We start from the raw sequence: 25243 nt of genomic DNA on the forward strand, positions 1-25243 counted from the left end.
GAACAATCTTCATAAATCTCTTTGCCTCACTTAAAGGAATAGTTCACCAAAAAAATTAAATTCAGTCATTGTTGACTCACTACCTGTGTTGTTGTAACTCGATATGACTTTATTTTTCTTAACACAAAAGGAAAAATTGTGAAATAATTTTGCGCTCCGTGATGTCATACAATGGCTGTTTATGGTGACCACATCTTCATACTTCAAAAGGACACAAAATAATAATTCAGACGTGTAATAAATCATTTTATGTGACTCAGGCCTTGTTCTGAAGGCATCCGATATGGTTTGGTTAGAGAAAAAAAACAGAAATCTTATGTATTATATTGTGAAAATGCTCACCGAAAGTTGATCTCATGTGCACGTTCATGAGAGTGCGTGAGATCACCCATTTGCGCAGTTCAAGAGAGAAGCCCCATTGGTATCAATCGGAACACCAGCGATTATTAACAACAAAAAACACAAACCAGCTGTACACAAATCAGAGCATAGAACTTACAAAAAATATCTGATGAGTTTGAAGTCGACGAGATTTTTTTTTTTATGCCGATGTAAACGGTCCTGGTAGCCCGCTCCGAACGGGACTTGAACCAACGTCTCCAGCGTGGGAGGCGGGTGCTCTAACAAGGAGGCTAAAGGCTAACGCCTCTAGCGTCAGTCGCTAGTGCACCTCTTGAGGTCAGGAGAGTGAGGTTTACACACTGCACCACTATCTACCAGCTGGCTCCCGTTACACTCACCCCCCCTAAACCTCACTCCCATCCGGGTCACGGCATCATTGCCCTGCATGCCCTGCTCCGAACGAGACTCGAACCGGCGTGGGAGGCGGGTGCTCTAACAAGGAGGCTAAAGGCTACAGCCTCTAGCGTCAGTCGCTAGTGCACCTCTTGGGGTCAGGAGAGTGACGTTTACACACTGGACAGCTATCTCCCATTACACTGAGCCTTATTTGTTTGAACAGGAGTACTCTGAAATCAAACTGAGAGATGGAAGAGCCTAAAAGTTGATGTCAGTCACATCAATGAGCAGAACATTTTTTCACAATTTCTCCCTTTGTTTTAAGAAAAAGAAAGTCATAGGGGGTTATAACAACACAGGAGTAAACAATGACTGAATTAAAATTTTGTGGTGAACTATCCCATTAAGATAAACTGTGTTATATGGGGGCCTTTAGCCGCTGCAACAAAGGGCTATCCTTTCACTTATTGGACAGTTATGAAAAAACTTTTGATTTAATCACCTCAAGGGTGTTTTTGTTACTGTTTAGAGAAAATAAAATCAAGAGTGTCATTTACCCCAGGGGGCCTACATTGTACCCTACTAACCACCGATTGGTGAGTACAATATCTAAAAAGTGTAGCTGATAGGGTACTGGAACTCTCGGAAACAACATGCAGATTTCCTGTGTGATCGTTTTGTTTATTATATTAGTTATATTATTGTATTAGTTTGTTTATTTATTTGTTTATTTATTATACATACCGTACTTCCAGTAGCCCAATTGCGCACTTCTTTGGGAATCCCGCTCCTCTAAATAACCTCAGGAGAGCCCTCAGATGCTGCAGGTGTCGATGCCAATAATTTCTGTAAACAATGATATCATCCAGATAGGCAGCGGCGTATGCAGTGTGCGGTCTGAAGATTCGGTCCATGAGCCACTGAAACATAACAAACTGAACGGAAGCGTCACAAATTGGTGTAATGGGACATGGGAGTTAATCGCTTCATTAAATCCAGTGTCAAATAAAAGTGAGCTGTGCCTAACTGATCAAGTATTCAATCTATTATTGGGTACAAATAAAATTTAGACACCACATTGACTTTTTTTATATCCACACAGAACCGGACCGAGCATCACACTTCGGAACCAATTCCACTGGGCTGGCCCAGTCACTGTTGGATGCTATTACCCCTATATCTAGCATGGCCTTTAATCCTTCCCAAACCACTACTTTTATGTGCTCGGGTAATCGGTAGGGATGACCAAGCAAGAAAATCCTAGAGACTGTTGTGCAAAATCCCAGGAGATCAGCAGTTACAGAAATATTCAAACCAGCCCGTCTGACACCAACAATCATCCAAGCAATTATCTAATCAGCCAATCGTGTTGCAGCAGTGCATAAAATCATGGGTCAGGAGCTTCAGTTAATTTTCACAATAACCATCATAATGGGGAAAAAATGTTATCTCAGTGGTTTCGACCGTGGCATGATTGTTGGTGCCAGACGGATATTAAAACATAATATGTAAAAGTAAATTCATTAAATATATACATTTCACTATGATGCGTGCTTTGGAATGAAAGATACAAGGGGAGTGACTTTACTGCATCAGAGATGTCACTACTCACAGCTGATTGATTCAGCATCAGTTTGCGATCTGTAATCCAGAATAAAACTCTGGAGCAGGCTAGCAGTGTAGCGTAAATTGCTACGGTGATGAAATGTATCCACCTTAAGACCGAAAAACCAGAGTTTGCTCAAACTAAACTCAATCTTACATGGTTAGCCACCGAAACCAGCTTCGTGCAACAGGCCACAGGTAGAAAAGATCAAACTGATTTAATAATGTCATTTTCAGAAACAAAGTCCATCATTGTGTCTATTCAGGATGCTTATATATTTTGCAGTCTATTTATTTATTTTCCCAGCATCTATACACTCATTGTGAAATATTTTTCGAAAGTGTAAATCCAACGGCAAGTTTGAATTCCTGCACTTTCAACCAAACAACCAAATGGTGTATTGAGTTTTGCTTGGAATGTGATTTTCAAAACCTGAATCAATACTAAGACCAAAATTAATATAGGTCTTAACAGCATATACTCATCATTTCTTGTGCTTCTGGTTTTGAATGATTGAAGTACAGTGTTTTTAGTATAAAGATTTGTTAACACTGCATTGTGAGTTAACACAGTAAAGCCTGCAAAAAATATTTTTGTTACACGTCATTAGACAAGGAGACTCTTTAACTTATGTCATTTTATAATGGATATAAGTTTAGTTTTAAAGGTATAATTCACCCAAAAATGAAAATTCCCATGTACTCGCCTTCATGCCATCCCAGATGTGTATGACTTTCTGTTTTGTGCTGAATACAAACAAAGATTTAGAAGAAAATCTCCACTCCAGGTCTGTAAAATGCATGGTGTCCGGAACTTTGAAGGTCCAAAAAGCATATAAAGGCAGCATAAAAGTAATCCATAACACTCCACTGGTTAAATCCATGTCTTCAGAAGCGATATGATAGATTTGGTGAAAAAGGATCGATATATACATATATATATATATATATATATACATACATATATGTCCTTTTGCTATAAATTCTCCTCCCTGCCCAGTAGTTGGCGATGTGAACAAAGAAAGTGAATTGCAAAAAATGAAGAATGTAAGTGTAAGTGGAGATTTGTATTTATATATTATATTTGTCTTAAAATTGTTTTGATCTTTTAAATCTGCAGGAGCTGTAAATGTTGAATGTTTTTCCAAACACCCAAACATAACACTGAATCTAGAGTGCACATATTTTTAGGTAGTTGCATAGAGTTTTACTCATTTTTCATTATTGTTGGTTTGTGCAATTAAAACATCCCTATTTGTCATTATTTACCATTAGAGCACCCATCTAAATATTTTTAGACTGCAGAACCTTCATACGCCATAAATTCTTAATGTTAATATCACATCTTAATCTCATCATCTTCATTAAAAAAATGTCCAGGCCACCCAATTTAATCAATCATTTTGATTGTATGGCTGCTATACACTCAGCTTCCTGTTTTCAGTGGAAGTGATTTAAACCCTGTGTGGTATTTGAATGCTCTTCTGCATGCCAGTCTTGTCGAGCATGTATGTATTTGTGTCCCTTCTGTCAGCATAATAGTCATCACTTTTACATTTTAGAGCATTTGCATACAGGTTATCTGCCTTCTCAAATGTTGCCATGTTACTTTTAAATAAAGATTGAAAGGGTTTGTATGCAAAGTCTTGACCTCAGTATTAATAGGGATCCCCTTTTAAATATTTTTCAGATCAATTTGACAGACTCAGTCAGTCATTGTTCCTCTCCCAAGTCTCAATGTTTGTCCTCCAGGATAAAAAACCAAAAACGTGTTTTTGCAATTTATAAATTTTATTTTACATGCTTTTTTATAATGTTGTATGTAAAAAGTAAAAAGTAGAGAAGTCGTTTTTTTCATACCAGAGTCACCTTTAGCTTGCTCACTTTGGGTACAATAGCTTTATTCTCCATAAAAAATAATATGTAAAACAAAATGCAATAAAATTACAATTCAACTTTAATGAAATTCTTGCCTTTTAAGCACAACCTTTTTATAGGACTGTAATAAAAATCAATCCACATCCAAAACAATGAAGTGAGCTACATATTTTTATTGGTTTGAAATATAATGTTACACTTAGGAGAGTGACGTTATTTGGTTAAAGTCTGTACAAAGGCACTTGCATACAAAAAGAATATTACATGCAAAACATTAGAGATGAAAATGCATGAATTTGGGCACGTCTTTTCAATGCCCTATATGGAACATGCAAACATATTTACAATTTAGCCCTAAATAAGTACAGCTGTGTTATGATATGCATATATACTGTACATAGATGTGACAAGATGAAGAACTGGATGATTGTGACTGCTACAAGAGGTTTTAAACTGACCAGATATTTCATATCATAAGCATACCCTGAAAGTAGCTATTTTAACCATTGTTCTCTTCAACAACCTAATGAATAGCCTACAAGTGTTGAAAAGGGCACTACGAGATATCAGTAGTAAGGCCATCAATTTGATATTAGGCTTAATAGTAAGTCAGGCTGCCGTTTAGTAGTAAGAGTTCAAATGGGAGTGGGTGCTGGGGTGTCGTGGCATGGGTGAGCTGGGATACACTACCCCTGTTGCGGAATTCCAGTAGGTGGCCTGAGGCCCAAAAAAATTCCCAGCGGAAACAGGCATAGGGGTTGAATGAGTCCCCATGAAGTTCATTTTTGGCTGGTGGCTGTGGTAGCTCTGCACGTAAGGCACTTCGGCTTGGTATTTGAGCACTCCACCTTCTGGTGGATGGTTTTGGTGGGCTTGAGAAATGCCCTGGAAATCGAATTTGTATGCGTAGCGCTTGCCGTGCACCTTGGTCATTATGTTCTTGTCATAGTAATAGCGAAGGGCGCGACTGAGCTTGTCATAGTTCATGTTAGGCTTGCTCTTTCGCTCTCCCCAGCGCTTGGCCACCTCATCTGGGTCAGTCATCTTGAATTCGCCGTTAGTGCCCTCCCAAGTGATGATGGCAGCATTATTGCTGTCGGACAGCAGCTCCAACAAGAACTGCCACAACTGGATCTGACCTGAGCCTTTAAAATAAAGAAGATGGTCTTTTAGGCACAGTAAGAAATAAATTGTTATAGATTTATCTTCAAATGTGACCTTTTTAATGTTTGTTTTACATGGAAACAGAATGTGGGTCAGCTAGTCACCTACCCACTGTCCTTTCAGTGCTGGTGACGGGGAGGTTGTTAGAATTTTGTTTGGTCGTTCGGATCTTTGTGTGGAATGGTTTCGTTTCTGTGTGAAGAAGGTTGGGCAAACAGAACCATACTAATCAAGGTGTGCTTGGTTTGTGGTTTTGTGTTTTTGTTTGTTTTTTTTTGTTGTTTTTTTTTTTTTTACAGACATCAAACCTTAAAGGGATAGTTCACCTAACAATGAAAATTCTGTCTCAAATACTTTACTCACCGTCATGTTGTTCCAAACCCATATAACTTTCTTTTTTCATTGGAACACAAAAAGAGATGTTAGAAGAAATGTTAGCCTTAAGGCGGAAATGTACTTGAAGAGAAATTAAAGAATGAATGGGTGTGGCATCGCTGCGAACAAAATCTGGCCTAAACGACGTTTTTGAGTTTGTTGCAGTGGTTCGAAAAAGCTTGTCAGCTCAAAATGTTAGGAAACCTTCGGAACGGCTGTTAAACACCATGTTACTACAATTAGTCCACGTCAGTGGGTGTGATCCAGAGCTCCACGTACTTTGGAGCCTACATTTTCTTTTCCCCCATCTGATTTCATCACTCAGTTGAAATAAGTTCTGAAATAAGAGTTGCTGAACGGGTGCAAACTTACAAACTACATCTGTATGGTTGTTTGTGGAGAGACATTTTCCAAAACCATGTCATGTCAATCCATTTTGTTATTTTTTTTAAGATTGAGTAAAATACAATAACATATGTAACCGGTGCATTTTATGGGCACGTATAGCATGTTAGCATTAGCGCCATAAATGCAGAATAATAACATGACAAATTACACATTATCTACTGCATATATATATATATATATATATATATATATATATATATATATATATATATATATATATATATATATATAATGACTTTATACAATGTCCTTCTAGCTCAAAGAGAAGAACAAAGAAGAACTTCACTTTGAGTGATTGGAGACTTTAGTCGTCATTTTGTCAGTCATTGTAAGGAAAATATGGGTTTGGAACAACATGAAGTTGGTAAATTATGACAATTTTCTTTTTTGGTGATCTATCCCATATTTCTTTGGACATTTGTTGCTTGTGTCTGTTTTTAACTTGTCCAGAGAATTTAGATAATTATCCTGATATTGATATAATTCCTAACTGCAATATAACTCAACCCAAACTACAGAGCTCTGTTTTCGTGACCGTGTTAGAAGCAGTGCTATGTGCAACAACTTTTTATAAAATTTTTGTGAGCGCTAATTTTTGTGCCAGGGTGAGTTCGAGTACTTGCACTATCTGTGGTTGTGTGCGCGCTAACTGTGGGTGTATTGTACAGTTTGTTACTAAAGTGGTGCAATTTGCTGTTTTTCTAAAAAAATAAATAAAAGGAAAAAAAAAAGCTCAATGTGCTAACACTAGGGATGTAACGATTTGCTCTTCGATTCGATTATGATTCTTTAGCTAATGATTACGATACATCGTGAAATCTGAAATTTTGTCAAGATTCGATCCAAAAAAAGATTCATGGTTTTCTTAATTTAGACCGCACAGAAATGCACCAGACTTGAGCTCTAGACAGATGCATTGAGGACCAAGGAGGATTGGTTTATACAGCATGTGTGGCTGCATATATTTACAAAAAAGACATTATATGATATGTACTATAAACATGAATGTTACATATAGACACAATATGGTGCTTATAAATATGATACACTGCATATTAGATATCCGATATGAATAAAGAATAACAATGTCTGATGCAACATACAGTAATTACTTAATACAAACACTCACAAACAGACAGTAAATGGGTTCTCACATACACTTCAGACTCCCATTCAAATGCATCCGAACACGAGAGATTGGAAATGCAAGCTCATGCGAAGAAATTTCATATGACACTGCAGACAAAAGGTCAAGCTTGGTGAACTCTGAACCGTGAATTTGTACGGACGAGAGGACGTGTGACCAATAGAAGATAGAAGTCACATGCTGACCTCTTGGCTCAATAAAAATAATACAGGAAAGTGAGTAGACAATATATTTTAACATTTCTAATATAATTTTATTTGTTATTTGTGATGTATTATTTATATTATACACCAGATGACCTCCCGCATGACATCATATCCTGGTCCATTGCGTTGTGCGAAAATATTACCTATTTTCAAAAGTGTTGTGTTCACACATGACCTCTAAACTGGAAATTGTTGGTCAGTTTCTGGAAAATGCTGTATGTGTTAACCCAACTAATGTCTGTTCATTTATTTAAGTTAATTTAAGTTATATGCTTGGTTACAATGGTTTATGGAGAAATGAGAACATTTTATGGAGATACAAAAGTAATATTAACATAATATATCGTAATAAGGAGAAGGTAACATCAATTAACTTACTTTGATCAAATTGATGCAAACAGTTTTGAATAATGGCACAGATAGCCAAACTCATCACCATCCATTTTATCTTATGTAGGTTTGTGGCTTGAACCCATTAACTTTCAATTTCAAAGTACGCATGCTTTCTCTTCCATCTAGCGTGCTCTGCTCAGTGTCTATTACGAGAAGGCTTTTGTAATATGAGATGGTTACACTGGGTATTAATAGAGTAATGATAATCGATGCATTGAAATTTATTTTACAGATCTAAGAGGCCAGAGAACCACATCTATTCTCGTTGCAAAGTCTAAACTCTGTTCCCTTGCAGTTTAAGGATTCCACCAGCTGATGACATCAAGAGCTATTGATCACTTTTAACACTAGACATGATTTGTATGTCCTTAGATAAAATTGCTTAGTTAAACTTACATTCTTTAAATTTAACACTGCCTACATCCAATTAGTCCTGACGAGCACAACATTTTAGCAGCACATGCTTGCACCAAAATACCAAAGCTTTATGGCCATGCCCACTGACTTTGTATCACACATCGCATAGCCCTTAGACTTAATCATGCTTTACTTAAGAAGGAACAAAGCACAACTTTGTGCCCAAGCTGTGTATGCTACTCCTACAAAGAGGTTATACATACTCTAAAAGGCCACATTTGTTTATCATTTGAGTTATGCATGATGTACATTGGATGAAAGTTCTTACCTGGATTTGCTAGGCGGCTACTGATTGGACCTAATGCTTGGTAGGGGTCTGCAAAGATTGCAAATGTACAATACTGATTACTAGATATTTCGGGATGAGTTGAAACAACATAATGGATAAGAGCGGTTTAATTGAATAATGATTTAAAGGTGCATGTGTTAACCTTGGGGAAGTCTCTGTGGAGGCTCTGAAATTCTGGTATTGTGCTGATGCTCAATTGGAGAACCTGCGATTTAAAAAATGGTGAGAGTTCCTTAAAAAGCTGACCATTTTGTGCAATAGAATTATGTAAATTTATGCTTTATGGATTCAGAGTAAGTGTACCTTTTGAAACAGCTGGCAAGGCACTTGAGGACCAACTATTCCTTCTGGTGATCTCCTCAAAGCTGTTTTCTGTGCCAAGGCAAAGCCAGATAAGAGCAGTTAACAAAGGGAGATTTCACAGGAAAGGATGGTTTTTAAGGAGTAAGGAGAAAGGCAGCCGTTGAAGGAAGGAAGCTTTGCATTAAGGGTCCCTAAGGAAAAGCATAGGGCAGAACAAAGCCAATAGCAAACCATTATGAAGTTCTGAAGATGGCACACAATTCCTCAGGGCGAATGTCCTTTTGTTTCAACCAATTCTTTTTGCCACAGAATAGTCAATTGTGTCCTAACCTGAGATCTACTCCCCTTATTTCCTGTCCTGATGCAGCTGTTTCCTGTCTGAAACTGCAACAGTTCAAAAACCTTGCAACACTAGGGGTAATACTCATTAAAAGAAACTGTTCATATAGCACTTCTCATCCCTCCATTTTAGGCCTTCACATTATTTCACACTGCTAACTTGTATAGTTTATATGGAACAGTTTAAATGATCTGCCTTAAAAACCCTCATCAACCTAGTGTGTATCCTCAATCAGGATCCACAATTAACGCCTGGCAAATGTGAGTAAAAATTGGCTTTGGCGAGTTTGCAAAATTGCTAGTGGTCGGTAACTTTATAAGGAATTGAGTTGGGAGACATTCACTTTTTTTAATTAAATTAGAAGACATGTGCATAAACTACGATGTAAACACATTTAGCCAATATATTCCTACATAATGTATAAAGGAATAAAGGAAGTGCATCAAAAAAGTAGTGGCCTTGCCTTATTGGAATAGTTCACTCAAAATTGAAAATTCTCTCATCATTTACTTGCCCTCATGCCTTCCAACATGTGTATGACTTACTTTCTTTTTAGGTCTTTGAAGACTTTGAAGGTCCAAAAATCACACAGGTCAGCATAAAAATAATCCATACGACTCCAGCGGTTAAATCTTTATCTTCATAAGCGATATGAGAGGTGTGGGTGAGGAACAGATCAATATACAAGTCCTTTTTTTTTACTCTAGATCTCCACTTTCACATTTTTCTATGTTTTTGGTCATTTGCATTCTTAGTGCATATCGCCACCTACTGGGCAGCGATGATAATTCGTTGTAAAAAAAAGAACTTAAATATTGATCTGTTTCCACCCACACTTATCACATTGCTTCTGAAGATATAGATTTAACCACCGAAGTCTGGATTTATGCTGCTTGTGCTTTTTGTAGCTTCAAATTTGTAAGGACTTTCAGACCTGAAATATTCTTTTAAAAATTTTCGTTTGTGTTCAGCAGAAGAAAGAATATCACACACATCTGGGAGTGCATGAGGGTGAAATGATGAGAACATTTTGGGTGAACTATCCCTTAAACAAGCCACATGAATACATAGTTCACTCAGATTATCATCAATATCACATAGCGTCTCAAATGTTGCTTTGGTTATTCTGAAATGCCAAAGCCTGCCATCAAAATGATTGACTCTTACTTCCCAGAACTGTCTTGACACTTTCGCTCTTTTGCAAATATGAAGCATGTTGGAGCGTTTTGTCTTTGCACTCTAAACCGCAAGAAATGTATTACATTTAATAAAAGAGCCACAGTGGCTTCAACTTCCATTTTTATTTCTATTTTGCGGCGATTTCCCAAGAAGTTTGATTTTGTTCGTTTAAACGCGTGGGATGGAAACAATTTGCTTTATTTGCAAATTGTTTATGCAATATTCAGATTTTTTTGCATAAATTCTTAATTTGGATGAAAACATGTCTAATTACAATGTTTGTCTCAAATTTCCCTGGAAATAAACAGCTAAATAATCAACAAGGTATTTCTGTCCACAGAACTGCAGCTCACTGGATGTTTTTGTTTTTTGCACCATTCGGAGTAAACTCTAGAGACTGTTGTGTGTGAAACTCCCAGGAGATCAGCAGTTACAGAAATACTCAAACCAGCCCGTCTGGCACCAACAATCATGCCACGCTCTAAATCACTTTTTTTCCCCAATTTTGATGGTTGATGTGAACATTAACTGAAGCTCCTGCCCCATATTTGAATGATTTTATGCACTGCACTGCTGCCACACATTTGGATGATTGTTGGTCCCAGATGGGCTGGTTTGTGTATTTCTGTAACTGCTGATCTCCTGGGATTTTCACACACAATATTAGAGAGTTTACTCAGAATGGTGCCAAAAAAAAACATCCAGTGAGTGGCAGTTCGGTGGACTGAAATGCCTTGATGATGAGAGAGGTCAACAGAGAATAGCCAGACTGGTTTGAAATAACAAAGTCTGCGATAACTCAGATAACCGCTCTGTACAATTGTGCTGAGAAGAATATCACCTCAGAATGCTATTCTGAGATGCGGGTCGGCGCTGATTTGGCGGCACGAGGGGGAGCTACACAATATAGTGGCTGATCAATGTGTGTGTGTGTGTGTGTGTGTATATATATATATATATATATATATATATATATATATATATATATATATATATATATAATATTCTTATATACAAAATAGTAATATTTATGTTCTTAATGCAAAATAAAGTTTTATGGACAGTAAGAAATATTTCTGCTGAAATATTCTCAATGCACTCATCATTGACAGGTGTGGCAAAAGCTCAGTTTGGACCCTGTATTAAAGTTTTACTTACCAGATTTCACCTGTAGTCTAGGCTGTGGTTGTGTATTGGTTGGGGTTGTGGGGTAGGAAAAAGTTGGACTACCTGAGTAAAGAAAAAAACAGTATGGTTATTGACCGTATGGATATAAATAGACACATAATTTTCCAAATGTACTAACAGTAACCTACGTTTATAAATTGAAATGATTAAAATTGCTTCATGGTTTTTCCCAGACGTGTTCTTGAGAAATTTAACAATTAGTAATGGATTATTCATATGGAATTATGGTCAATGTTTCTTACTCTCCCGGAGGTAGTTTAGGTGAGAGAGCAGGATGTCTGTGTTATATGCGGAAGTGAGACGCATCATGTCCTCTTTGGACATTTTACAGAGCGCTTTTCCATCCAGGGTCTGGAAGAGGGACACGTCCACATCTGTTAGCCCATATTCCTTTACAGCCCAATCTACCCACTGCCGCACATGGTCTTGTGTCCATACTTCTGGGTCTTAAAGAGAGCAGTAGAAAAAATTAGGAACAAGTGCTTGAGAGGTGGTACAATAAACACGAGTTCAAACTAGAGGTAAACGAAAAGTCAATGCCCTGCTGCTCTGTTATTTTGTCCTTGCTCTCACTAAGGTAAGGTTTTACATTCAGGTTAATTTATGCATTTATCAGATGCTTTCATCCAAAATGACTTAGTTGTTTTCTTTGCGCATTCCCTTGGAATCACACCTATGGCCTTGGCATTGCTAGTGCCATACTTTACCAGTTAAGCTACAGGAACCTCTTCAGATAAGTACTTTACTGCTTACTTTTACAATGGTTTCTGCACTATTAGTCTCCATTGTCTTTATTTTACAAGAACTTTGATGTCATATCCGAGTATTATGTGCATTATAATTGTTTGGTCCGAGTGACTCATGAGAAAGAATCCCAAACAAGCATTGTCTCACAGTGCTACTCCAGTTTTGCCTTTTACTGATGTCACAATGACCTTCAAAAAAACCTCCCTAAAGATAACTCAACATCCTAATTGGTTTGTAAGTAAAGAGTGATTATCTCTATTGGGATCAGTGCAATCTTTCGAAGTTTAGTCAGCGGAGTTGGCTTTGAATGCTGGGATCTAGAAGACCAGGAAGAAGGATGGACATCGGTGCATCAGTGTGTATTTTGTTTGTACAATTTTACAAACCTGTCTTTTTCCCACAAAACACATGCAGTTCCTGAGTAATGCAAGACCTTGTGGTTACTGTATAATTACCACATATGTGTGTGTAGACACATTTATACATCCTCTACATGGGTTTAATCTGGAGTTAACCAATTTCAAAGTCAAGATATTTCTCCACCACTCAAACGCTTCCCTTTTTAACATGCAAAACAAAACTTTAAATTAAAGACAACGTTAAATCAAAATTGATCCTATTTACTTTCTTAAAGGTGCACTCCGCAATCTTTCCCCATTAAAGTTAAATGAATAAATCAATAGTCATTTTGAAAAATACATATGAAATCATGAGATGAAGTCTCCAGTCATATCAGTATCATTATAAAAGCTGTTTTATTTTACATAGAAAGGGTCCCCTCATAGGGGCTGCCATATTAGAATCACACGATCGGCCAAATACAGTTTGCTTAATCTCAATAACCACCCTGTTATTGGACACTTTCAATCATGGATTAATCATGAATCATTTTAAATTGTGAATTTCTACAATAGCATATGTAACTGGAATCTATCGTGTTTGAACAATGATGCATCCAGGCCCCAATGAATCCAATATAATAAATATACAAATAATGACTAAGTCCACCTTTAATACACGTTCCTGGTCTTAATTCCAAAAATAAAATGTTTGTCTTTTGTAATCTTACATCAAAATGTAATAACTTGCTCCGCCTCTGAAACCTCTTTTCTTTTTGGAAGATGTCACCAATATGGATGAGAATCGTAAGGAATTTAACTATTACAGTTCTGATTTAATTGTGTCAATATATGTCGATAAACAAAAATATAATAATTTAGATAATTTAAATACTTTACAGTATTGTGGTAGATAAATACAGCATTCATTAGGCAATGCATAACATTGCATCATTGAATATACTCCTTTGCAACTGAATTTGTCATTTTGTCAGACTTCAGGTTTTTTTTAAGGAGCATCTCACTTTGGTTGTCATGTTATAAATAGCATTTAAAAAAAGATTTTAGGCAACTTGGGTTGAAACTTAGACAAACAGATCTCCAATGTTTACACAGACTTTTTAAATAAGACGTTAGTAATTCATTACTTTTTATAAATGCCACTAAGTACTACAAAACTCAATGTGTAAATTGAAAAATCTTTACAATATCTTTATCATTACAACCATCCAGTAATATCTCTGATTTTAATCTCTCGCGCCGTACACAACACATGAACAGTTCTTGGTGCATTTCAAGATATGATCAAATGAATAACTTGCAGTTCAGTAAGTTTTTCAATCACTTAAAAAAATAATACGTATAAGAGTAATGTGTTTTGGGAGGTAGTACTGTATGTTTTGTGGTATAGAGTCAAAAGATTAACTCAATTTATTCGGGAATCAGGCTTCACAGTTCACACTGGATGTTTTGCGTTGTAGATTCAAAAGAACCGACTCGGTGTCATTCATTCGGGAATTACATTGCTAGTATATTGTTTTATGGATTTGGTTCTGAATAGGCCCTTTCCCACTGCAGGAACTAAAGCCTGTTTTAGGTTCTTTTACCTGGAACTAGTACTTTTCATTGTTTCACAAAAGGGGGTGGATTTTATTTATTTACTTCTTGGAATATATGCACCTGGTTTTACACATGAGGAACTATAGTTCCGCTTAGCCATTCAGAGGAACTTTATTGGGACTTTTTAGCTCCTACTGAGAGGTAGGAACTTTTTGGGAGAAGAAGGACTGTAGGAGGATATATGTTATATGTTATATACATATATGTTTATCGAGAGTGAGTATTTAGGGTTAGGTTATATTATAAACATAACCATCATAAAATCTCATCTACATGAGTAAAGTGTTGCGTGCCTGTTACTGAGTGGTTAACTTGTATCAAGATATCTTATCAAGTCAATGGGTGACTAGTTTTTAAGAATTGAAGGTTGAGTCGTAAGCCTTTAATTGTAAAATATTGTGTTAATAAATAGGTTTATGGTGCATTTTACCTGAAGACACAGTTTGTGTAAAATAGCCCTAAAAAAAAAAGTGTGGCTCAGATCCTGGTGTCCTCCATCAGTGTTGTTGCTACTGAATCGCACATGCAAACAACATCAGAAGAAAACTGGTCGAGACTAGATGACGTAACTACAGGGTTTAGGTTTGTGCATGCAAATGCAAGAGGAAAATGTCTCCTTGGGTGTGCCAGTTCCTCTTAAGAGTTCTCATCTAAAAAGTAACTAAGTGTAATAGGACTGTATGTGGGAAAGTGGCTAATAAGACCCAGTTCTCAGTTCCTAAACCCTAGTCACCAAGGATATTTTTCAACCCCTCTAAAACATTTTTTTTCTCATTGAATATCCTGTTTCACTCTTAAATATGCCACATTACATTAGTAAAATGTTTTTTGAATCCCATTTTTATGTTGAAGTTTATAAAAAAATGCACTTTATTACACATCTCACCTGCTGGTACAATCACCCGCTTCTCCTCTGTCACATTACTTGGTGGAGTTGCAGTTTGCGGACTACTCCGTGGTTCAGGGTATGAGGCCTGGTAGGCCAACTGGCCTGCATCACTGTTACTCATGTGTCGTGTCCTTTTTGTCACACTGCGGTCCACGGGGGACTCTCTGCTATGGCACGGATTAAAGAAATTAAAGAGGAAAAAATATAAATAATATATGTGACATTAGTTTACTCAAGAATTAAAATCTTTCCCTCTACTACTGGTCTCAAATTTAATTTCCATTCAAATATGAATACGTAAAGAATTGTCCCACCAGGTTTGATGTCAATAATGTAGAAGGCTATTGGATCTTGCAGTGTGACCGACCCGATATGAGAGATGTGTTGGAGTTTTTATTTGTGAATAATATCCTAAAATTCCTCACACAAGCTTTTGTATGGCTTGGAATGTGGCGTATGAGTTGTACAGACGACTTTAATGGTACTATTGAGTCAGTTTTGGAGCTTGTCTGCAGTTATTGTATGGAAAATAGCAGCTCGGACATTGTTCTAAACATCTCCTTACAGAAAGTCCTGTGTTTGAAATGACTAATTGACTAAATGAGTAACCCTTTCACAATGCATTCATTCATCCACGTTAGTGTGTTCCACGCACCTGGTTCCGTTGATGTGTTCTACTCTCTTTGCAGGGTTCTGAGCTGCCGTTCCTGTCCAGTCTGGCTCAGTGGGTTCTATGCTCTCTTCAGAACCCTGTCTGAACACTGCAGGTGAGGTGATCTCTCCCTTCATGTGCATGGCCTGAGGACCACTGAAGGGTGAATCAAATATGGACTGGTCTTCACTCACCACTGATAGAGCTTCCTGTGACATATACAACACACACTGGTTTTGTAAATGACTAATAATTAGGCCTACAGCTACTTAAAGCCACATACTTAATCTAGGTGAATAAAAAATGATAACATAAGCATAGAATGATAGCTTAGACAGTAATTCAGGGCAGAACATGGATATTACTGGTTTCCACTGCTATCGCTATGTTGAGCCTTTCTAATCGATGTCTGCTGTCCTAAGAATGTATTTGAGGCAAGAACCGTCAACTTATTGGCAGTGTTCATTTTTACACTCCATTGCAGTTTTGTTTTAATGTCCTAATTTAGTCATTATGTCATGGTGTCGTATTCATTAATTGTAGTCCATTTTTAATGTGACTAAAATGGCATCCCAGATAGCACGTGCATCTCCGAGATGTCTGTTTTAAATCTTTTCATACATCTAAAAACATCTTAAAAAGATCAGATTTACAAACGTTCTAAATCATAAACGTCTCAAAAATATTATTGACTAGTCTCATTGACATCTGAGAAAAACGACATACATCTTAGACGTTTTGCAGATGAGCAAACAAAGTAAAAAAAAACATATTCCAGATGTAAACACACACATGGAAACGCATGTCGAACTGTAGCTGACCAGACTTTAATCAAACATTTAGAAAAAGTTGCTGTTTTGTGTATTCTTCATGTTTTAGAGACTAATTAATTTTATGTGTTTTGCCAATTTTGGATATTTCATTGTGTGTGGTGTGTTTTTATGGAACATGTATTCAACACAAGTTATGCAGCTTAGTTTAAGTTCACCTGTTCATTCGCTTCATCGTCTGTGCAGATGTAAGTTGTAATATTTCATTTATGATGTGGATAATGTGATTCATCTCATGTATGAATAGCATGCATTAGAGTAAGGTAATTAAACGGTTTATAAACCAGTTCATTTAGCCAGTTTTCAGCGTGGAAATACCCAACATTCTGGATTATTGGATTAGATTATTTATTTATTTCTGGATGTTTCTTCCACTTTTCATATCTTGCACTAATTTGTTTCTCTCTTTTTTTTTTTTAAAACGTTGTTTTTATGTTGATGAAATTGACTGCTTATCGTTATAAAAAGAATAATATAAATGACTTCTTACTTGGAGACCATCAAAGTTTTTGGGCTATGTGAAATACTAGCCAGTGTCCAAAACATTTTCTGATTTCCACACTATTGAATTTCACCACTGACTACTGGATTGTAACATTTACTTAAGTACCAACCTAATGTTCAGCTAGAAAGGACATTAATAATGAAACTTGAACATGTGCAGTTTATTGAAATGCTTTAGGGTGTCTTTTCAACCTACATGTAGTTATGACTTGGTACCAGATTTTTGTGAGTCAAATTAGGAATTGAGACATGATCTATGTGTTTTCTTCCTGTGTTAAAAGTTGACTTTGGTAGTCTGCTTTCTAGACTTGATGATATACACTAGGTGTGTTATCTTAAAACTTCAAAAGGGAGTGTTAAACATTCAAATGTATGTAAGTGTTTATGTGTGAATAAATGTTTGTGTTATAGATGAATTCAGGGAGCTTGTTTAGAGAGGTTTAGCATTGTCTTTAGAGCTGAAACACGTCAGCACTGAGCTTTTTCGGTGGCTCACAGGAAATCTGGCCCCCATGTGCAGTGAAACCTTTTGGCATGGGGCATGAGATAGGAAACAGAGGAGTGGTAGAAATGTGGGTCATTTAAAGCTGAAAAACAAATTTGATCTGAATGCCGTAAGGTTAGGAGTCACCAAACAGGCAACCTTGATGCAGGCCTTGATGTAGGGTGCATTCACCTGACACTGTAACATCTCAAATAAAGCATTGCTAATATTTGTCAGGGATATATTTCAGTGGTTATGCTGCCATAATTTACTAACAAATCCATATACCCATTGCTTCTGTGGTATATATATATATATATATATATATATATATATATATATATATATATATATATATATATACAACTATTAGTAAGCCATTCATAGATTAATTTTCTCAAACTGTAAACACTGTATCTGTGTGGCACTAATACAAGTCCTGTGTTTGTTTTGAGCAACCCCCTTAGATAGTCGGGACTATCTGACTGTTTGAACAACAGTAGATGAAGGGCGTATTCGAAAAGCTGTTTTGATTTATTTTTTTTCATTTTTGCAGTTCCATTCGGTGACGCTAGTGTCACAGAAATTACATACTTGAGCTTTAAAAAAACATTCATGCAATTAATCACGTCCCCGGACCGTAATAAGGAGTATCGCTTCCACCGGAGCAATTCAAGCTTGAAGTAGCCTACCACCTGTTTTCAGCAGGGGGCAGTAAGCGAAACTCCAGCTGTAAAGTCAACACCGAGCTGTACAAATAACAAACCACAAAGGCTTGCTCCACACCAGCGACAGACTGAAAATGGTTTCTTGCATTCAAACACAGCTGGACAGAGCACAATTCTGAATGCAGGGATCTGAAGACAAACTAAAAATGAGATATTAATGACGTGACACAACCAAAGTGAGTCGCTCAAAAAGCGTTTGATGCACCCTTCATAAAGCCCTTATAATCTATCTTGGACAGATTGATGAAATCAGTTACAAAATGGATTGCTCTGGACATGTGTTTAATAAAGTGGAAATAAACAATAGATTGCCTTCTAAAGCCACATTCATCTGTCACAATAATGTAATGCATTTTAATTATCTGGACTATTATATTTATAATATCTATTATATTTGTAATTTATTTAAATTAATCTATTATTATTTATCTATATATATATATATATATATATATATATTGAATTCTTGATATTTGAAGGATGTTCTCAGCAAATATATATGCTGTTAATTAGATTAATTGCCATATCATGTAATTAATTTGATTAAACTTTCTAATCAATTTACAGCCCTAATATAATAATATAATGTGTGTGTGTGTGCGTGCATGCGCGTGTGTGTGTGTGTGCGCGCGCGTGTGTATGTATGTGTGTGTGTGTGCGTGCGTGCGTGTATGTATGTGTGTGTGTGTGTGTGTGTGTGTGTGTGTGTGTGTGTGTGTGTGTGTGTGTGTGTGTGTGTGTGTGTGCGCGCGTGCGCGAGCGTGCGTGTGTGTGTACTACTATATTTCAGGCGAGTCAAACCTAAATCGATTATGTTGTTCTATTTTTGGTTTGTTTGTTTGTATGTTGGTTGGTTTTTTGTTTGTTCGTTTCTTGTTTTTTTAAATATCTTTTTGACCTGTCAAACTTCAATGTAGGCAGTTACAATATTTTTACAATAGTGCAGCTTTTCCAGTAATGAACTACGTTTTACAATAAGTAATGGTGTAACAAAACACTACATTGCTTTTTGCTACATTTGTTTGTCACATGGTTTTTCACATGTAAGAGCAAAGCGAACCAAAATAGTACTCCAACAGTATCCTCCCTGTCTCTTATGGGAAATCCAAAACATTTAAGGGAATCGGTTTGTTTGGACAATTCATGCAGGTGAAACAGTTGAACATGATTCGCCAATCCAGTGAATCAATATGTTTCGACAGTTCATTTAAATGAATCAGTTCAAATAAATTCGCTTGAGCTCCTGCGTAAAAGTCACTGCGTTGGCTTTTAATCACTATTTGCGTTAATGTGAAAGTGTTTTAGTAGTTGTATTTACTATAGATTTGTTCAGTTAGGTATTTTGATTTAGTATGAATTTATTTGTTCACTGTAATGTTGCAACCCTCTATTTGTTTAATGTTTCCCTTAGAAATTGCCACTTTTTTTGAGTTGATGATAGATTTTTAGTATGATGTCATTTGATAGTTATATAATGTAAACATTTTCCTCCGTTTAATAGCTTCAAAGCTTCATAGTTACTTGTAGTGTAATTACCTACTATTCCAAAAGAGTAGTTTGACTGTAGTTACTTTAAGTTATGAATGGCTTTTAGCTTGGGAAGCACTGTAAAACTACTTCCTGCTATCCACACAAGTGTGTCAAATCACTAAATAAAATGCAAGACATGTTGATTTGTTTTTAAATTTAATATTAAACCATGTTATCCAGTTCATACGTCCTACCTTGTTCCGTTTCTCAACCTTTTCATCAACCTAGCTATGAAAAGCACTTCCTAATTCCCATCAGTCATATTTGGCGAGCACACTACAGATCAAATGCTATTAAAAGTCCTGCACTAGTAGAGAAGTGAAAGCAAGCTCAAACAAGGCCAAGCTGAGAGTTCGAGAAGTCTTTCACCACCCAGTCTGAATGTATTTGCAAATCTCTGTGTCATGTACACGTTTACAAGAGCAAACTGCAATTCGCAGCCTCAGCTTATGGCACAGATGAGGTTAAACTTTGTTCTGTTCAATGTAGGTGAGGTACCTGATGCACTAAATGTATTGTGCAGCAATTGTTGTGTAGCGCTGTCAACTTGAAAATCCACTTGAGGTTGATCAGAAAAATGTATATAAGACTGAATATAAGAAAACGTAAAAACTGATATCTAAATACCTAATTTTGAAGATATATTATTCAGTTTTAAACCCAAAACGTTTAAGGCCACATCAGCATGGCTTTAAATTAATGGCTCATGTTGTTTTTTTTAGCAGCTAAAATAATTCTGCACCTATGCAGCTTTTAACCACAACTCCCAACCCTCAAAACACACACACACACACAAACATACTACTGCTCTCTCCTCCAAAGTGATGTACATAAACATACTCTAACGTAGCCACCAATGCCACAACTGACTTCCTGTTCAATAAGTTTCATATCAAGCTCTGTTGCTGAGAAACCAAGCACAATATTTTAGCAAACATAAACTGGCACAAATGTCAAGGTCAATAAGATGAGATGAATGCACATCTCACATCAAAAACAACAAAGAGAAATATGCAAAAACACACACATACAGAAGAATGATGCTATTTTTGTAATGTCCTTGGAGCCACTCGGTGTCTGTGACACATGCAGTGTTAGCAAGACAATTGCAACAGACCTCAACTCGATCTTGTGAAATTAATTCTCATTATTTTGTCACAAGAGGTCTTGTGGCAGAGCTATACTGCATGGAGCTTTGTCTTGCACTTCTTGAAAATGACCTCAGTGCTTTTCAGTGTTTTATGTTCTTGGGGTTTTGCACAGAAACTAATCAAAAAGTAAATCACCCTCAAAGGGTGGAGCACATTCCCCAATCGGCCTGCAAGCTTGCAAATGCAGTCTGTAAGATTTGGTGATAATCTGTGAGTTTTAGAAAATGAATGATGTTTGGGATGTAGCCTCTTTTCTCATTTGTCTCTTCTCATTTCTCAAAGGTGAACGGGTTAGTATACGATACATGCTACAGGAAGCACCAATATGAGCAGTTCTTGAAAATGCAAGCAGGTTATGAAACCATTATAGGGTAAATTAGTAATCTGGGACATCTGTGATGTACACATTTCTTTCTCCATCCCAATTAAGTCACTGCTAACTTTACCTTATTCTTGCTAGACTGTCATGGTAAAGTCTAATTGAATTGTAAATTGCAGCAGTCAACAGTGCAATAAATGTCCCATATTACTCTAATGCACCTACTGTATATGTGCTCTTAAAAGGGTGCAAGAGATTGTTTTGTAGCTAAGCTTTTGCCATGTTTGTAGCCTGTAGCTTTGATTTGCAAGCTTTCAATATAGTGGTGTTTAACAATTTTGCACTTGAAATATATTATTATTATTGATAATTGTTGTATGGTTTTACATATAGGCCTAAACGATTGTGCGATTCCTTAAACGTGTCAAAATGTAATGGCTGATTCAAAACATATTGGATAAAATCTTTGATTTGTTTGACATGTGAACGTGTTTCCTACACATTTAACATTTTTGTTAATTAACCATAATTAAGGCATATCATGCACCGCATCTGAAGGAATAAATAGTTTAATTTGTTTCGTTTGGGCATGTTTAATTACATATATAATGGCTACGTTATTCTTTACTGATTTGTGAAATTAATCAGTAATTTAGGTATAATAATTATGTAAATTGGAACAAACGAATTTGTTATCAAAAGCTATACATTTGCTACAACAACTAATAATAATAGTTTTTATAGAAGCTATAATCTCATTGTTGTAGTCTAATAATTTGCTATCTGTAATGTCTGTTATAGTTAGGGTTAGTAATTATTAAATATATAGTCTATTAAGAAGTATGACTTTTAATGCGGTAGAATTAAACATAGTTCATGAATCAGAAGTAGCCTTTTAATCAAGAGAAAACTTTAACGGTTATGATGTTCGTCATTGTCAGTTTGCAAGCGTGAAAGAAAGCAGAAGTTGACGTGAAGGCATGCTGATTTTGCAAAGAGACGCGCAGCTGCGCTTTGAGCTGCAAAAACACTTTGTGGTTTTCACAAGTTTTTAATCCACAACATCGGTGTACAAGTGGAGAGGGCGGTTTTCTGATGATTGTCTGTGTTGCAGAGAGTAAAATGGCGCCAAAACGCACGTTCGATTTCGCTTCGGGTTAATTGTCCGGCTAATTTAATTGGAATGTAGAACAATGGATTGGAATCGCACATCTATCGAATCAATTTTGTTTTGTCAGTCTTGGTTGCTTTTTTCGAACAGGGGGTCCGGAAGTGTGTGCGGAAAGTCTGAGGTTTGAGACAGGAAGCCTGCTGAGCTCTGATAACGACACCTGACAAGCGCCCAGCACTTTGCTATAAATTATTCCTTAAAGAATTTAATCAGGCGTGGAATAAACAGACATAACGCAGGAATTCTTGTAATAACTATTAACAAAGGGGACATACAGTCTAGAGATCTTTGCGTAAAGTTGAATCACAATTTTCTCAGACAGATATAAAAAATATCACTTTGATGTTCGATTTTTAGATGCTTTCACATTCCCCGTTTTAGCTGGAAAATGTCAATGAGTTTGTTTTTTTAATGCCTATATTATTCTTTACTCCTTTAAATGCACTTGTGGATTTATTGGCGCTATTATTTGAGGACAAAGTCCATTTGAAACTAAATAGAGACACAATTAGATGAGACATCAGGGGATAATAATAACGCTACAATAAAATGGATAATAATAATAATAATAAATAAACAACAATCAAACAAAAAAAGCCGATAATGATTGAAATGGCCCAATAACTACGTAACACTTTTTTTAAAAAACGGCAATAACTTGGATTTGAACAATTAAAATAAAACGAATAATACAGACAACTGTGGGGCTGGTTGAGTGTTTCATTCGCTAAAATACTTGGATTTGAATGATTTTGTCGCATAAAATACAACCTTGCCACAGTTTTCAGCCATGCATGTTTCCATCCAAATTATATAAGCTACTAAGAAATCCAATTTAAGCATTTCACAACAAGGAATATAAACGAAATTTGCTCTTGCAATGTGTCATGCCCATTTTAACAAGTTGAAAATAAACAAAATAAAAATACCAGACGCAATTCGATCCGTGATTTCTAAAGTCTCCAGTATTCCATGTTGTTGGCGCCATAAAGCCACCTGCCTCGAGTGCGCCCCGCCATAATTGTGCCATATTTGAAATTCGGTATTTTATTCCTCAGATTTCGTTTGCTTCAGTTTTCTTCGATCTTATGATGGCACTAGTAAAAGAGGTTGGCTGTGCGCACTTAACCGCTCATGAAATATGCTATTGTGGATACTAGAAAGTAACTGTTAACAAAATACAACATAAACTGAATCACAAATTTGTGCATACCCTCTCTCGCGCGCTCTGGACACCATTTCGTTTTTTATCTGAGTCTAAAAGTTGTAGCGGTTTCTTGTGTTATTAAAGAGCCGACATTCAACCACGAACGGGAAGGAAGAGGAAATTTTGTACAAGAAGGAAAGAGTGGGGACCTGCATCACCGCCTTGCCTCTCTCACCAGTAGTCGCACCAAGTGTGGGTGGTTGCGCACTCTCTACTCATTTTCAGAACAGACAATAAACCAGATCAAACGCCTACCTTAATAGTACAGTCCATTGCAGTTTTCTGTGGAGTTCATGAAGAAAATACTTTGGTAAACTCAAGCTCTATAAACTCAGGCTTTTTGATAACCCAGCTGAAACGCATCTACTTGTGTGCACAGGCGCATTTAGTCATCGGCGCAAACCATTGCTGCAACTATTTTCGCTTAGACCATAACCGGATGGCAACTCTTTTCTTTTTTTTTTTTTTCATTTTTTTTTTTTTTTTTTTTGAGCTCTCCTTTCTAAATTTGGGAAGTGAAGTCACACAAAAGCAGCGAGCTCTGTTCCTTATTGGTGAAATCTTAGTGCACTAACTTCTCAGAATATATGTTCAATAAAAATCACTGAATTAAATTCACGGATTGTAATCATAAATCGCAAAGAACGAGAAAACGTCCTGCACTGTGTTTAGCGTTCATGCTTTTGATCTGTCTTGTTGTCTAACCGTTTACAAGAGTTTTGCTGCTTTCCTATTGTATGTAAAAATAAATAAATAAATAAATAAAAACTAAGAAACTGAAAGATCTTCAGATGTTTTAATCTGAATTGGAGCATTTTAACAACTCTTTGTTGTAGGCTACAATATGCAACCATACCTCCCTCTCATAGTAGTCCTACACTTTTATGAAAGTCCTTTAACGTCTTCCCCCTCCTTATGTATTAAGTGATTATTTTATCAACTTATTATTGCTAATCTATAAAGTAATGAAGAAAAACGTGGTCTGACTTATCTGGGCTGTTGCTGAATTTTGTAAACCCAATGCTTTTATATATTCCAATCATTTTTGGTATTAATACATGAATAGATTTTGTTTTAATTAGTCTTTTTTATTTTTTTTACAGCACGTTTAACACAACAGGATATCACGCCTTAAGTTGGATCTCTCAAACCGCAAACTAGAGATATGAATCATCATATCAGTATCATGAATCAACAGCTAAATAAAAACTCTCAGAACTCAAAAGCATCTGCTGCGTTATGCATATAAATATTGTATACACTTGCTCTTTTTAAAGCCTTTAAAAATAAAAACGTAGGCACATCTAGATTAGTCGAATAACATTACTGTGGATCTTATTTAAAAGTTTAATGAAAAGGCTACAATTTTCATATTAATACTGCAAATGTGTTTTCATCCTGAACGGAGATATAAAGACGCTTTTGTAATTAATATTTAACGCC

General features: G+C 36.3%; 1 protein-coding gene across 5 annotated transcripts; it reads right to left on the minus strand.

The window, feature by feature from the left end:
- Positions 1-4152: 4152 nt before the first annotated feature.
- fli1rs (Fli-1 proto-oncogene, ETS transcription factor-related sequence) lies at positions 4153-24198 on the minus strand. 5 transcript variants are annotated; one of them, XM_052144765.1, is made up of 10 exons: positions 24056-24198; positions 15880-16085; positions 15222-15388; positions 11873-12076; positions 11601-11672; positions 8924-8992; positions 8763-8825; positions 8600-8647; positions 5494-5577; positions 4153-5366 (listed from the first exon to the last, which is right to left on the minus strand). In XM_052144765.1, the coding sequence occupies exons 1-10, from the start codon at positions 24071-24073 to the stop codon at positions 4843-4845; spliced, it is 1455 nt and encodes a 484-aa protein (XP_052000725.1). In that variant the 5' UTR covers positions 24074-24198; the 3' UTR covers positions 4153-4842. The 5 variants fall into 5 exon arrangements, with proteins under 5 accessions (XP_052000725.1, XP_052000724.1, XP_052000727.1 ...); XM_052144764.1 differs by having other exon boundaries at positions 15222-15391; XM_052144767.1 differs by lacking the exon at positions 24056-24198 and adding an exon at positions 23807-23915 and having other exon boundaries at positions 15222-15391.
- Positions 24199-25243: the final 1045 nt, after the last annotated feature.

The sequence above is a fragment of the Xyrauchen texanus genome, chromosome 15, assembly GCF_025860055.1.
Source record: "Xyrauchen texanus isolate HMW12.3.18 chromosome 15, RBS_HiC_50CHRs, whole genome shotgun sequence".
NCBI classification, from domain to species: Eukaryota; Metazoa; Chordata; class Actinopteri; order Cypriniformes; family Catostomidae; genus Xyrauchen; species Xyrauchen texanus.

Coding starts and splice junctions, on each gene's coding strand:
- fli1rs (XM_052144764.1), bottom strand. Junction 8,993..11,600: donor TAGACTACAGGTGAAATCTG/GTAAGTAAAACT, acceptor GCCTTGGCACAG/AAAACAGCTTTGAGGAGATC. Junction 5,578..8,599: donor TAGCCGCCTAGCAAATCCAG/GTAAGAACTTTC, acceptor TTCTTCACACAG/AAACGAAACCATTCCACACA.